General features: G+C 37.9%; 1 protein-coding gene across 1 annotated transcript in view; it reads left to right on the top strand.

The window, feature by feature from the left end:
* Positions 1-15710, top strand: part of MED16 (mediator complex subunit 16) — a 36324-nt gene that overhangs the window by 7539 nt on the left and 13075 nt on the right. Inside the window, exons 6-14 of the mRNA XM_071689446.1 lie at positions 3243-3416; positions 4611-4726; positions 6312-6437; positions 8838-9005; positions 10863-11043; positions 11267-11471; positions 12566-12708; positions 13151-13338; positions 15140-15341. Of these exons, the coding sequence (XP_071545547.1) occupies positions 3243-3416; positions 4611-4726; positions 6312-6437; positions 8838-9005; positions 10863-11043; positions 11267-11471; positions 12566-12708; positions 13151-13338; positions 15140-15341 (1503 nt within the window). The remainder of the gene's footprint in view (positions 1-3242; positions 3417-4610; positions 4727-6311; positions 6438-8837; positions 9006-10862; positions 11044-11266; positions 11472-12565; positions 12709-13150; positions 13339-15139; positions 15342-15710) is intronic.

Genomic DNA, 15710 nt, shown 5'->3' with positions numbered 1-15710 from the left:
CAAAATCCTTTTCACTCCATCTTTCCACCTCCAATTTGGTCTCCCTCTTCTCCTCGTTCCCTCCACCTCCGACACATATATCCTCTTGGTCAATCTTTCCTCACTCATTCTCTCCATGTGCCCAAACCATTTCAAAACACCCTCTTCTGCTCTCTCAACCACGCTCTTTTTATTTCCACACATCTCTCTTACCCTTACGTTACTTACTCGATCAAACCACCTCACACCACACATTGTCCTCAAACATCTCATTTCCAGCACATCCATCCTCCTGCGCACAACTCTATCCATAGCCCACGCCTCGCAACCATACAACATTGTTGGAACTACTATTCCTTCAAACATACCCATTTTTGCTTTCCGGGATAATGTTCTCGACTTCCACACATTTTTCAAGGCTCCCAAAATTTTCGCCCCCTCCCCCACCCTATGATCCACTTCCGCTTCCATGGTTCCATCCGCTGACAGATCCACTCCCAGATATCTAAAACACTTCACTTCCTCCAGTTTTTCTCCATTCAAACTCACCTCCCAATTGACTTGACCCTCAACCCTACTGTACCTAATAACCTTGCTCTTATTCACATTTACTCTTAACTTTCTTCTTCCACACACTTTACCAAACTCCGTCACCAGCTTCTGCAGTTTCTCACATGAATCCGCCACCAGCGCTGTATCATCAGCGAACAACAACTGACTCACTTCCCAAGCTCTCTCATCCCCAACAGACTTCATACTTGCCCCTCTTTCCAAAACTCTTGCATTTACCTCCCTAACAACCCCATCCATAAACAAATTAAACAACCATGGAGACATCACACACCCCTGCCGCAAACCTACATTCACTGAGAACCAATCACTTTCCTCTCTTCCTACACGTACACATGCCTTACATCCTCGATAAAAACTTTTCACTGCTTCTAACAACTTGCCTCCCACACCATATATTCTTAATACCTTCCACAGAGCATCTCTATCAACTCTATCATATGCCTTCTCCAGATCCATAAATGCTACATACAAATCCATTTGCTTTTCTAAGTATTTCTCACATACATTCTTCAAAGCAAACACCTGATCCACACATCCTCTACCACTTCTGAAACATAATTTTCCAAATTATGTTTGATATATGTGAAATATAGTAACTCCAAGATTCAGACATTATGGGCTTACTGATCATACATTTTGCAGTATGATATTTAAATGCCATTAACACTGCAAATTAGCTGTCATATTAGATTTTTTGGTTAGAGTTCCTTTTTTGTTAATGCTCCCATGTAGTTCCTGTGCTTTTTCATGGAGAATTAAAGTCTTAGGAAGTAGAAGGCTTCATAGGTAGTGAAATCTTGAGGAATGATGTCATTGAGATTATTAAAGTTTTTGGAATTGTACAGTCATGTGAAAGAATGAGGTCAGAGAGCAGTAATGACATATTGGGTTGTGAAGCCCTAACTGAGAGCTACTCATTTATGATTACTCCTGGACCAACTTCTATAGAAGAGTTCAGGTGTTATCCAGGACCTTCTTAAAGGTTCCTGTAGCTCAAGCCCAAGGCTGTGCTACTTTCAGTAATGGAAATGTAGACTTCTGTGAGTGAGATTCTATGATAAAGCTACTCCAAGTGATGCAGTTTCATCAGAGTTACTCTTCATTTGTGCTGCAACCCTGAGTAGGTGGAGTCCAGTAACATGAGTTAGTTATGGGGAGGATTGTAAATGGTGGGGAAATGAGTTCTTAAAAAAGTTAGTTGTTGGGATATGGTAGGGAAGTGAGTTCTTAAGGTAATGTTATGTGACCAGTAAAGTCATGGGTGTTGAAAATGTAAAATTTTTTATGTTTTAAGTTTTATTCATGGGCAAAAGTCCTCCATGAGGCCAATCCTTGAATGAAATATGAAAATGTGGCTAAGTAGTTAGAAAAGTAGAGGGAGAGGAAAAATAATCTCAGAATTTTGGAGTTTTGGAGGAAGTAGATAACTTACCTTTTAAAAAGGGGCAGGTCATAACTGGTTGTAAAAACATGGTAAGGTAAGGTACCAAAGCTTGTTGGTGTAGAGAAAGAAACACACAGAACAATGGTTCACCATTGAATTACTGATGGTCACATAGTAACCTTGTTGTGCAGTGGCTTACTGAGTATTATCTGGCATAGCTAATGTTGAGGGCATACAACCAACCAGTTCTTGGAGTCAGAAATTTAAATAATGTCAGCAAAAGAGGGAAAGAGAACCATCATTGCAGTGCAGGACAAATCAAAATAACCTTAGTAGAAGAGGGAAAGAGAATCATTATTGCAGTATAGGACAACTGGGTCAAGGTTTGAGATATTGAAGGAGTTGATAGCCTTAATTTGAACTTAACTCTGTAAAGTATGTAAAGCTAAAAACCTCCTCAGATGTGGAAGCAGTATTCTGTGCAGGGATGAGTCAGTCCTTTGTATGGTTAATAAAATCATAGCGGCTATGGTTAATAAAATCATAGCTTTGCTGTCATTAAGAGTAATGAAGTATGATGCATATGTGAGATCACTCATTGGAATAATGAAATCACAGGAATGATTAGAATATAGGGACTAATGAAGTCATGGGAGAAGTGCATTAATGAGGATTGTATTGAAGAGTAATGATAACATCAACATGGTGAAGCCAAAGGCATATCGGAGACTTGGGGTGACAAAAATTATGCATGTTAGGGAAGACATCAGGAATATTGTAGATAAAGTAGTGAAGTCAGGAGAGCAACATGACATAAGCATAATGAAGACAGGAATGTCCCATCTAGGTATCGGAGGGTTGGTGACAGCTGTGTAGTGAGCCAGCACTTCATTGGTTGTCAAGTTGTACTCCTCTGATTCAGGTAGCTTTTTGCATTCTTTCTACCTCATCCACATGTGGACTGGACTATTGGCATTCTGTTCACAAAATACATTCTGTCTTTGTCACGTGTAGCAATTGACAATGCTAAGCTCACACAACTTCTACATAACTAAATTATTGCTGTGATGAGTGCTTTGCACTCACAGAAGTCATAAGTAGGAACATTGGATGGGAAAATTAGGTAGAATTAGTAGGTAGGAACACCAGGTGGGAGCTTTAGATGGAAGTTCAGAGATGTAGATAGATAGATAGATAGCATGTTCTTGGTTTGAGGTCACTTCTGTTATTCTGTCATTTATGGGGATAGCACTATGTGAAGGTGGTTTAAGAAATCCTTATATTTTGTTGGTCTTTTTGTTTATAGGTGGGCACATCCATGTAGCTACCTGGAAGCCTGAGATGATTAAATGTTGGCGTGCTGAGCTCAAGATAGCAGATCCAGATAGTGGTGGAGGGAAGGGTGACCTAAAAGTCACTATTCAAGCTGCTCAGTCATTCTGTCCCTCACGTTCTGGCTCCACATGGCACAATTCTCAGAGTAAGTCTAGTTATGGATGTTATTTTCATTATTTACATATATTGATGTTGAATTTCTCTAGGTTTTATGATCATGCTTATTGCCACCAAGTCCTTGGCTTCTTGTGGTGCAAAGAATTTCCATTGTCCGTATTGTCTCTTCTGTCATGGCCCCTCTCAAGACTGTTGTTCCACTAATGGAAGTGATATTTTTTTCTTGCCGTCTTACTGCTAACCTCTCATAACATTGTACGTCTCTTGGAGACCCATCTTTCTTACGATGTTTCCACTGATTACATGATGGAGGAAAACAAGAAATTTGGTAGCCAATGGAAGAAACAGCAAACCTTCCCTGGAAACCCAACACAGTAGGAGATGCAATCACACCACTCTGATGGCGAATAAGAGAAATGTACGGTTTTAGTCACCATATTTGAGTGTGCCTCCCTGGTTGGCCTCACAAATTGCAAGTCATTTGTGTGATTCTTAATATTTGTTAATACTTGTTTACCTTTTTATGTGATAGAAGTAGCACCAAGAACAGATGAAGAATAGCCACCTTCACTCTCATCTCTTTTGCTCTCACTTGTACTTTGCAAAATATGTAACCTATTCCTTCACTGTCCTTTGACAAATGTTCTGGATAATTTGCTTTCTTATGTAAAGTCTTCATTTCAGGTTAGAGTAATTTTTAACATTTCATAGTTATTTCTGCCAGCCTGATTTTGATTGTCTGTAATCATTAGAATAATTTTTTGTTAATATTGTTATTGATGTGCTAGGCATTGGTCACTTGCAGAAATGACAGTCAGTTGGGATTGTACAAAGAATAAGTTATTCTGGAGCAGGAACCACTGTCCACTTTTATGAATGGTGGGATGTTTTTTGAAGCAGTTGTAATTATTATTATTATTATTATTATTATTATTATAATTATATAAAACAAAGCTTCTCTTGTATTTCCATTTTCTGTGTTTGTATTGTATACTGATCTGAGTGAAGCAGTCCAACCCTAAGTCAATATTTGTACCAGATTTCTTCCTTTTGATGTGGTCTCTGGACCAGATATTATACCTTATGGAGCAACATTAAAAGATTATTGGCTGTGTTGCATCATTATAGATATTATTTCTCATGTAAAGAGTTGTTATTTTTTAATTCTGGTGGTAAACTTTAGAATAAGATGATCATCCTGAATGTGATATTTACTTTTCAGAGAATGAGGGGCTAGTGCAGGTTACCTGTCTACGTTACACTGAAGTAGAAGACCCAAGTAGCTTATTAGTGGCTCTCAGTATAGAGAATCCCTCTGAAACATCTCCCACACAGCAGGTTTGAAATGAAGTGAAATTTTTGTTAGTGCTGCACCATGTGCTGTGTGGTTTCTTTTTTCAAATTTCACATATATTTGTAGTTTTATCCTCCTTGTTCATTCTTTCAACATGTCATAACACTTTGATACTCCATTCTCTGTCAAGCACTTCCTTCAGAATACCATATCTTCCAATAATTCCCTTTTTTCCCCATATCATATTTGGACTTCAACACCAATTTTTTTTATAAACCATCATGGCTGCTTCCTTTTTATTAGACAGTAGAAAGTTACCAACTCTTGCATACTGTGATAGACAGAGCTTATACCATTCTCACGGGGTTATACATTAGTAATTATAAGTCAGCTAACCTCCAAGATATGTAATTTAGGGGCCTGGAACCAAAATCAGGGACTAGTGCACAGTTACCATTAATTGTATGGTCTGGAGCACTGTAATTACTGATGAACTCTAACATGAAATGATTTCTCCTGTCGCTAGGGATAGGGGAGAAAGAATACTACATATGCTTTCCTGTGAATCATAGAAGGTGAATACAAGTTGAGGAGCTAGGGGTGAGAAACCTTCCCCTTTTTGTATTTCAGTTTTTAAAATTTGGAACAAAAGAAAACCCAAGCAAGGGATGCTTGTCCCACTCCCACTAAACAGAACTTTAACCACACTTGACATTCACTTCCCACATCACAAACATGAATGTAAAGGCCATAAGCAAACTAAGCTCCAGGAGAACATTCACTGGTACCAGATTTGGACAAGAAAGAGTCCCTTAGTATCCTCTACAAAGAAATCAGCTGCCATACCCCAAACTGTGCTTCATTTGTCTGATGGTCCACTGTGTTAAAAGCAAATATAATAAAACCAAAGCTCACAAAAGGGAGCACTCAGAACAATTATTGGATATTTAGTAACCACAAATGTTCATCATATGCATAATAAGATAAAGATCTTTCTGATAGAATCCAACCTCAATGTGCTTGGTACTCATTGCTTTATAATCAAATCCAAATCACTGCTGCCACAAACCTCAAAATAGGAATGAAAAACTTACTCTTTCTTTGCATTTCAGCAACCTGTATTTACAAATTTCTCTTCCCTAATAAACACAACAGTGATGAAACATATCCACACCTCTGAAATTATCTGGGAAGCAGTAAACAACAGCCCTCTGACCTAACCTTAAACACCTTGTATAACTCAAGATGCATTGTGACCAAGATGCATATTCCACACTGAGGGCACTGAACACTGTCTTTATTTGCCCTGTGCTTAACCTCATGTAGACATGCACACAACATCACATGTTGTGACGTGGTCCCATTTGGTGGATGTGGCCAGGATCCTGAGTGTTGCAGGAGCCCCATAAATGGGACTCCTATAACAGGAAGATTAGGTAAAGTATTATAGAACACTAGATGTTACCAGGCTCTGCTTGCTGAACCATTATTTTAAAAATCTTCTGTGATCCTTTATCATCATCACTGAATGGGTGGTATTTTTGCATACATAATTCAGAAAATTTTATTTACTTCTTATTATTGAAACATAATTGTAAATCTCAGTTTAGTGATGTTGCTCTATTACAGCCAAGTAGTGCATCGAACACAGGCACAGTCTTTCATCTTGTTCAAAGGTACCAGCTGCAGGACCAGCTTCGCCCACTGCTCACACTCTTCAAGCCAAAGTCTGATTCATCTGGGATTACTACAAAGGTATTGAGGATATTGAATTTGTATATGTACTGTATATGTACTGTATATTTGCCTTTTCCTTGACAGGAAGATGCACACAGAGTCTTTCTCAAGGATTTCAGTTGATGACCATATCTATGGTGTCATTTGTCATAGGTCCATCATTTTCCTTTTCATAAGATCTCTTCATATTCATTTAGACACATACCCCTCAAAATGTGTATTGAAGTACAGTATGATATGCCAGAATGGGGTAATATATTTTAAAATTTCATTACATTTGAGACGAAGTTATTTACATAATTTAATTTTGTAATGATTGATTTATGTTCCCTCCACCTCTGACACATATGTCCTCTTTGTCAATCTTTCCTCACTCATTCTCTCCATGTGACCAAACCATTTCAAAACACCCTCTTCTGCACTCTCAACCACGCTCTTTTTATTACCATACACTTCTCTTACCCTTTCATTACTTACTCAATCAAACCACCTCACACCACATATTGTCTTCAAACATCTCATTTCCAGCACATGTGGACGTGGGTGGGTTGGGCTATTCTGTCGTCTGTTTCTTTGCACTACCTCGCTAGTGGGGGAGACAGCAACAAAGTATAATAAGTAGATAAAAGTATATATATATATTTTTTTTTTTTCATACTATTCCCGCGATAGCGAGGTAGCGTTAAGAACAGAGGACTGGGCCTTTGAGGAATATCCTCACCTGGCCCCCTTCTCTGTTCCTTCTTTTGGAAAATTAAAAAAAAAATGAGAGGGGAGGATTTCCAGCCCCCCGCTCCCTTCCCTTTTAGTCGCCTTCTACGACACGCAGGGAATACGTGGGAAGTATTCTTTCTCCCCTATCCCCAGGGATATGGTTGTATGGTTGCGAGGCGTGGGCTATGGATAGAGTTGTGCGCAGGAGGATGGATGTGCTGGAAATGAGATGTTTGAGACAATGTGTGGTGTGAGGTGGTTTGATCGAGTGAGTAACGTAAGGGTAAGAGAGATGTGTGGAAATAAAAAGAGCGTGGTTGAGAGAGCAGAAGAGGGTGTTTTGAAGTGGTTTGGGCACATGGAGAGGATGAGTGAGGAAAGATTGACCAAGAGGATATATGTGTCGGAGGTGGAGGGAACAAGGAGAAGAGGGAGACCAAATTGGAGGTGGAAAGATGGAGTGAAAAAGATTTTGTGTGATCGGGGCCTGAACATGCAGGAGGGTGAAAGGAAGGCAAGGAATAGAGTGAATTGGAGCGATGTGGTATACCGGGGTTGACGTGCTGTCAGTGGATTGAATCAAGGCATGTGAAGCGTCTGGGGTAAGCCATGGAAAGCTGTGTAGGTATGTATATTTGCGTGTGTGGACGTATGTATATACATGTGTATGGGGGGGTTGGGCCATTTCATTTCGTCTGTTTCCTTGCGCTACCTCGCAAATGCGGGAGACAGCGACAAAGTATAATAAATAAAAAAAATAATATATATATATATATATATATATGAGACAAAGAAGAAAAGACTGCAGTCTAGGCAAATGCGGGGAAATGTGACAGTCACTGAGGTACTGGTTCAATTTGCTGCTTTCAGAACAACTCCTGACACCCTGGCAGTAGTACATTCCTGGTTGTTACCAGCCTACCATTATTGAAAAAGTGTATATTTTACTTTTTAATTTCTCTTTAGCTCTTTTTACTTCTTATATTTGTGTTTAGCTATTTTCAAGTTTTCTAGATCATTCTGCACTTAAAATACATATTATGTGATTCTTGATGCTGTGTCAACTGTTTTTTGTCGCTGGAGTTGAAAAGCATGTCAACACATGATTTTCATTCTCTCCGTGCATCGAATATGCACTACTGAGATAAAAATTGTGAATTGTTCTCCTTCACAGTCTTTTTTTCCACATGTCCATAACGTTTTTCACTTTTTATACTTTGTCAGCCACCATGTACATTATACTATTTCCCTGTTTTTTTCATTCTTCACTGTGTCCATTTTCCTAGTCATATATTAACTTCTTGGAAACCTGTCACTTGAATTTTGCAAGCATTTTTTTTTTTTTTCAATGCAGACCTTCCTTTTTTTCTCATATCAAGTAAGATGCTCTGCTAAACCCTCTCACATGCACTGTTACCTCCAAAGGCCTACCATTTTGTCTGTTAATTCCACATTGCAGCTCTAGTTCATTTCTATCTTTCTGTGATCTCATAAATGAATTAGCTTCTTTCAGTATTAGGTGTAATTTTTCATATGCCTCAGTTGTTGCTAAAACCTCACAGGTAGTTTGCCCCCCTTTGCCTATTAGGAAATAACATGATATGTGACGGTTTAGTGTAAACTATTTAGCTGTGGATATTACTGTGAAAATTTCCTCACCCATAATTTTCTTTTGGAATTATTTTTTTTCTTATATTGTTTCAGGAGTGGGTGTGCATCGGCGAATGGATTTCAAACAGCTCTGTGACAACGTTAGGTACCTCTCCTCGACATCTGTTATCTGGTCCACCAGGTGCTCAACTTCCATTCATTATCACTGCTGCCACGACTGATGCCTGCATTTATTCAATTAACCGAGATAACATGCAACAGGTGATTTTCTATTTAGATCAGTTTAATAGAATAGTGCAAGGGTAGGTCAACTGTTGTGCATAAGGTTGTTTGTGACTTGCCCAGTTAGAAGGTGGCCTGGAGAATAAGGTGAGTTAGAGGTAGGTGTTGGGTAAGCCAACCAATGATGAAAGTGTTGTAACACAATGACTTTTTTTGGTAATACCCATTAAGGCTGCAGTACCTTCTTACTTTTTCAAGAAATATTTTTCTAAATTACATTAATCATATGCACTATGATTGCAAATGTCTGCACTAATAAGTAACCTGCCTTGGCAAGGAAATCAGAAGGTTCATGGCTTTTATTAATTAAGTTCTCCCAAGCCACACAGATGTAAGTAAAAACTTTAGCTAAATTGTACATTTTCGAAAGTGACACACACCACCTGTAATTAAAATGTTATATCTAAAATGTTTATTAGAATAGCAAGAATTGATGTAGATTTTACAGCAAAAGGAATATGATGTTTATTAAGTGTGAAATATACAGTACATAGATTGCAGTGAAGATTGTGGATCTGATTGTTGATGGTTACAAACTAAATAGGAAGATTGATGAGAGACAGGAAATGTTTTAAAGTCGTGATAAGTTATAGAATGGAAATATATATGCGGTCAGTTATTGATTATCTAAGAAACAAATCTTCAGTCTCTATCTTTCATTGTTGCGTACCCAGCTTGAATGTTGTTTACACTTGTGGTAATACTACTTGATTAAAAGAAAGATGGTAAAAAGAAAGCACTCTGGTAAGGTACCTGGACTGAGCTTAACTGAGCAATGTCCTGTGAGAACCAGTTAGATGACTTGAGTTTATTTAGTTTAGAAAAAAGTAGGTTAAAATATGAGTTGATACAGGTATTCAAAACTGTCAAAAGGTTTGACAGTCTCAATCGGAGCAGTCAAAAAGCTATGTTTATTTATTTCGTTCAAAGTAATGTATACAAACTCTTGAGGAAATATTTTACTTTCAGTGAATCAAGGCACTTTGCCATCAGGCTTGTTTATATACAGAATAAATAACTAAGGAGATTTGTAGAAAGCAACACCATGATTTATTTTCATACTTGATCACATTTTCCTGCATAAGCAAGATAGCACCAGGAACGTATGAAGAAAGGCCATATCCACTACCATTCTCAAGCTGTCTGATGCAATGCCCTAAACCTCTGCTCTCCCTGATTTATCCCAGATGCTTCACATGCTTTGGTTCAGCCCATTGACAGCATGTCAACCTCTGTATACCACATCTTTCCTGCATGTTCAGGCTCCTATCGCTCAATATCTTTTTTACTCCATTGATATGTGTGATAATAGACTGGACTTTTACTTTGCTTCAAGTCCATGACACATTACTTGCACCTCCATAGTACTTATGTAGTTTACAAGTATTTCTCCTTCAGTCATTTGTTTGCTTTTCTACTCATACCCCACAAATACTGTTTTTGATCTTTTCCATTATCACATATATCCTTGAAGGATGCAGTGGTCTGTTGCTGTTAGTAATTCTTTGTAAGCAGAACCTTTTTATTCCTTTGCTAATGTTGCCCTCTGCCAGTGGCCCTTCAAGGGTGAGTTACTAAAGGCTAAGAGGCAGCAGTGGATTTTACCAGTTGTGGAGACTCTCCCATTGGCCTGAACTGCTGACTTCGTTAACAGTATAGCAAGTAAGATTTAGTGAACTTTGGCCAAGTGATGTGTGTGTGATGTGTGTCAGTATCAGCTTTTGCACCAAGGCCTGCACATTTACTTTCCTTGCTTCCCTCTCTGAAATACTTACTGAATATTTGTTTCAAACTTTTTTATTTGAGAGTGATATATCATCTTTGTTGTATTTACAGATAAGCAGTCATAATTTATTGAATGTTCGAGGCAGTAATGATGATGCTCCAGTCAGCAAGCGTGTATCCATAGACCGGCGTGTGGTATCCCTTGCCCATACATGGAGTGGCTTCTCTGTCCTCGCCATGGATTCCTTAGGCAGTTTACACTTTATCACCCTTATGCGACCTGCTGATGTTGGTGGGTAGAAGTGTTTGTTTATTTAAGTAAATAACTACATGCATATGATCTCTGTTGTTTGATTATGAAAAATTTAAATCCTAACCATAATTTTTGCCCCAGGAGTCCTTTCTTTGGGATTCCCACTGTCCTCAGGAATCTTAATGTTCCTGGAAGACATTTTGGTAGTGATTTATTTGTGTTTTTATATTGATTATTAACTTTATTTATTTTTCACTAACAGGTCCACAGTGGGCAATATCAGTGATATTGTTACTTGAGTTTGCTCTGGTTAGTGGTAATGACTGGTGGGATTTGCTGGTGTCCACTCCACCAACATCTATTCACACGCTAACAGACAGACTTTCTGACACCTTCCACCAGCATTCAGCTCCCATCACGCAGCATCTTCACATACGATTTCTTATTATGAAAACATCAATGTTAAGGTAAGTTTTTGATTTATTCATTGACCTGCTGTGTTGCACGGCAAGTTAAAGATATACTCCACAGATTTTAGAATCTGCATCTTAAAGATTTTTTCCATCATATCATCTCTTCATAAGTATACTCCTTCACTTTCTTTTGCCATTCAGCTTACTTCTGTATCTCTCAGAGCTTATTAATTAGTCTTTTCACATAAATTCTTTCCACCAATTCTTGTTGAATTACATCAGGGCAGGTTGCTTGATTTGTTGTTGGGTCACTGTTTATGAGTGCCAGTCAGCCTTATAAATATTATGGTAGACAAAGAGGATAAATTGTAATGGATACGCCCTGCATTTAGGTTGAAACTGTTTTGACCTCCTACGAGGTTAGTGTTCCAATAGATGCTTTTAGGTCCCTATCAACCATATAGAAGTGGCTTTTTATAATTCAGAAACCATTACCCATTGTCATGTGGAATGTCTATTCTGTGTAAAGTTATCATGTTGAATGATGAATGAAGATTTTATGAGAATTTATGAGCCCACAAGGAGTGTAAGATCCTCCAGATTTGAGAATGTATTAAGAAAAGCTGGTTAGTTTCATGAGAATGAATGTATTGTGTACCTTTTCAAAGTAGTTCATATCTTCTTGGCCCCAGTTTGTTTTGCAGTAGCTCATAACTGCTTGCCTTTGTTTGTTTTCTAGCAGTTCATAACTGCTTGTCCTTGGACTGATTTCAGTTGACAATTTATGATCACTTTTCTGGACAAAAGTAAGTGAGTCACCGCTGCTTTCCTCTTGTTGTGAACCTATAGAGAGCCCATGTCTTATGGCTGACCATGCTCTGGTTGATGTACTTTCTTGTTCAAGAGTGATAAGTTGTTGCATAACCTTTTTCGTTTTAGGAGCTTATTATTTTATGGTATTACTTAGTTACCTTTTCTGCCATTGTTTTATGGTTAGTTTTCCTCTATTAGCTATTATATAGCTATTACATTTCATTCCCTTTTTCACTATTAAAAGTGTTTATAGATAACTTATTTGAATTGCATAGCTGCTAATTTATGACATAGTACATTGAAGAGAGATTTATTACAACTTTTTTTCTTGGCAGACTGCTGGGAAGTCAACAGCAAAGAGCAATAGAATCACGTCTACAAGCTCAGCTGACTGCAATACAACAGCTATTTAGATCCCTCCGCCCTATCACATGTGATGTTGCAACTGCTGATAAGAATATTAGTGCGTCTGTACAGGGTGAGTGTACTTTTGTATGTTTTCAAATATACATTAATGTATTTGTATAATGTTAACATTCTAGTATGCAGTATTAAGAGAGTTTTCAGTTAAAATTAAGAGAGTTTTCACTTAAACTTTCCATTTTCTTTTCCAACTGTTCCAATAATTGAAGATTAAATTCTTCAGAGTTAGAGGAAATGGCTGCTTCTGTTTGAGGGAAAAAGGACTATTGTTGCATGTTCTTAGGGTAAGCATTGTAGGTTTCAGGTAGGAATTTAGGATTTTTACACATCAGCAGAGAACTGATGTTTTTTTTTTAAAATAGTCAGCAGAAAACCTATGATTCTATCATGTTTAACCATTCTTTACCTGGGAGGGACTTCCTTGAGAAAATTTGAATTAACTTCTAGAATATTATTTTTTTTCATAAATCTCATTTAATCTTCCAATCTCTCTTCAGCTTACTTGGATAGTCGCACCTCACTTGAAACTTTCGACATTGAGAAGTCACTGGATCACTTGTGCAGTTCAGTAAACATCAAAGACTGTCAGGTCGACCCGGGACAGTTGCAGAATCTTCAGCCGCTGTTACAGTTTGCAGCAGATCTTGCTCTTTTTATTCTCTTTATGTTAGCCCAAAACAGTAAGGTAAGCATTTTAAACTGTAGAAAAAAATTTCTGATTATTTTGTTTTTATTTTCATATATGTTTGCTATTTCCTGCTTAGTGATGTAGTGCCACGAACAGATGAAGAATGATCTTATTTGCTTCCATTTACTCTCCAGCTGCTATTTTTGATGTTCTGAAACCAGGTGAAGTTAAGATGCCATTGGTAAACAACTTATTGCTTATGTTCACTCTCCAGCTGTTATTTTTAATGTTCCAAAATCAGGCAAAACTAAGATGCCATTACTAAACAAGTGTTTCCAAAACACTTGTTTACCAATGGCATCTTAGCTTTGCCTCTTCTTTGTATATCAGCTAGCTGTTCTAAGTCTTCAACCTCATTTTAGTATCTACCCAAACGATGTGATTGTTTCACGAAAGTGCACTTGGAAACTTACCATGTTTCATTTTCCTCATTGTTATCAGCAAATGCTATATCACATGCACCAAGTGAGGATATTCCCTCAAAGGCTCAGGCCTCTGTTCTTAACACTACCTTGCTAATGCGGGAAGTGGCAAATATGTATGAAAGAAAGAAAAAGAAATATATTTATTTATTTATACTTGATCACCATCTCCTGCATCAGCTAGGTAGCACCAGGAAACAGACGAAGAATGGCCCATCCATTCATATACACGCACGGGGATTCTCCTAAAGAAGGAGCAAAGAAGGACACCAAGCGAGGATTTTTCCCTCTAAGGCTCAGCCATCTCTTCTTAACGCTACCTCGCTAAGGGGGGAAATGGCAAATACTATGAAAAAAAGAAAGCTGTACATGTATGGGTGTTTATGTATTTATGCGTATAGGAATGGATGGGTCTTTCTTCATCTGTTTCGTAGCACTACCTGGCTGACATAGGAAACAGCGATCAAGTATGATAATAATGATAATAATGATGATAATGATAGTAATAATAATGATAATATAGATCATACTTATTCACCATTTCTCTCATTAGTCAGGTAGTGTCAAGAACAGATGGCTGAGCTTTAGAGGGAAAAATCCTCGCTTGGTGTCCTTCTTTCTCCTTCTTTAGGAGAATCCCCGTGCTCCCACCCCTAATAGTTGCCTTCTACGACATGCAGTGAATAAGTGGGATGTATTTTTTCTCCCCATCCCCAGTGATATAATTAAGATATTCAATTTATATATTTCTTTTATGTTTATGGTGCTGTTAACTTTGATAAGAGAGCATTCAACAATATACATCTCTATGAGTGACACACAAGAGTGAATAATTTTTGATTCCCCTAATTAGATGAAAGTCCTACCCAGCTTTGTAATTCAGGAAAAGATAGAAACTATAATGAAAATAAGTAAATGTAAAAGATTTTAAGAATTGAGAAAGAAAAATGATTTTCTGTCTTTGTATTTATCTCTCTCATGCCTGTTCCCTCTAAAAACTCCCATCAAGAGGTGGCCACAGCAGAAGAGTCTCCAATCATCCCTGTTCTTACATGCCCCCCTCACATACACAGTTCCATGCATTCTTCCACCATTTCTTTCCCTCCTGTACTCTTCCACTGTTTCCCCATGTCACAGGTGGTCTTCCTTTCACACACCTCTTTAATGGTACTGTCATACATTTTCCTTGTAAATTCCCCATCTTCCATTTTTTCCACATGCCCAGACCTCCTCAGAGTATTATGTATCACGCTTTTCCGCTCCACAATTTATTCCCTTTTCGTTGGATTATGTTTTAGGATGTGTAGGTGCTCTATATTATTCTGTATTCAAAAAGGAAGATATGGTTCAAAATTCAGCTTCAGTGAACTTTGCAGTTTGAACTGGCAAGAGATCCCAAAATAGTTCAGAGCCTACGGGAGCTGACTTTTGTGGCACGATTGTGGCATCGTCAGAATAAGCTAGTTTTACCACAGATGTTCCACAAGACTCAGTCTGTTGATGTCTGGGCACAGATCTACAAACTTCTGACCAGATTAGCACAGATTCTTCCTGCAGAGCCAGACTCCAGTTTGATTGGTGAGTCAGGATTGAACAACTCTGAATCTAATTTACAAGCAAAATTATATGTGAGAGATGAATAATTGCTTGCACTCACATCTTGCTTGCTCAAGATGGTATTATTTTCTCTTTCTATCTAAATTACCATATATCCCTCTGGATAAAACAGATGAGAACCAGTATTATTTTCTCTTTCTATCCAAACTACCATGTACTCCTTTGGATAGAAGAGGTGAGGTTCAGTATCTCAAGTAAGCTTTTTCTTCACCACAACAACAATATTAGGTGCATTTACCTTAACATGATCCTTTAATTCTAGCTCCTTAGCATTTATTACTGGTCCATCTTCATAGTTATACATTACTTTCAGTCTGACATTTTCTCTTT

This window comes from Panulirus ornatus, chromosome 47, assembly GCF_036320965.1.
Source record: "Panulirus ornatus isolate Po-2019 chromosome 47, ASM3632096v1, whole genome shotgun sequence".
NCBI lineage: Eukaryota > Metazoa > Arthropoda > Malacostraca > Decapoda > Palinuridae > Panulirus > Panulirus ornatus.
The sequence above is the reverse complement of the archived record's forward strand: the minus strand, read 5'-3'. Positions and strand labels throughout refer to the sequence as shown.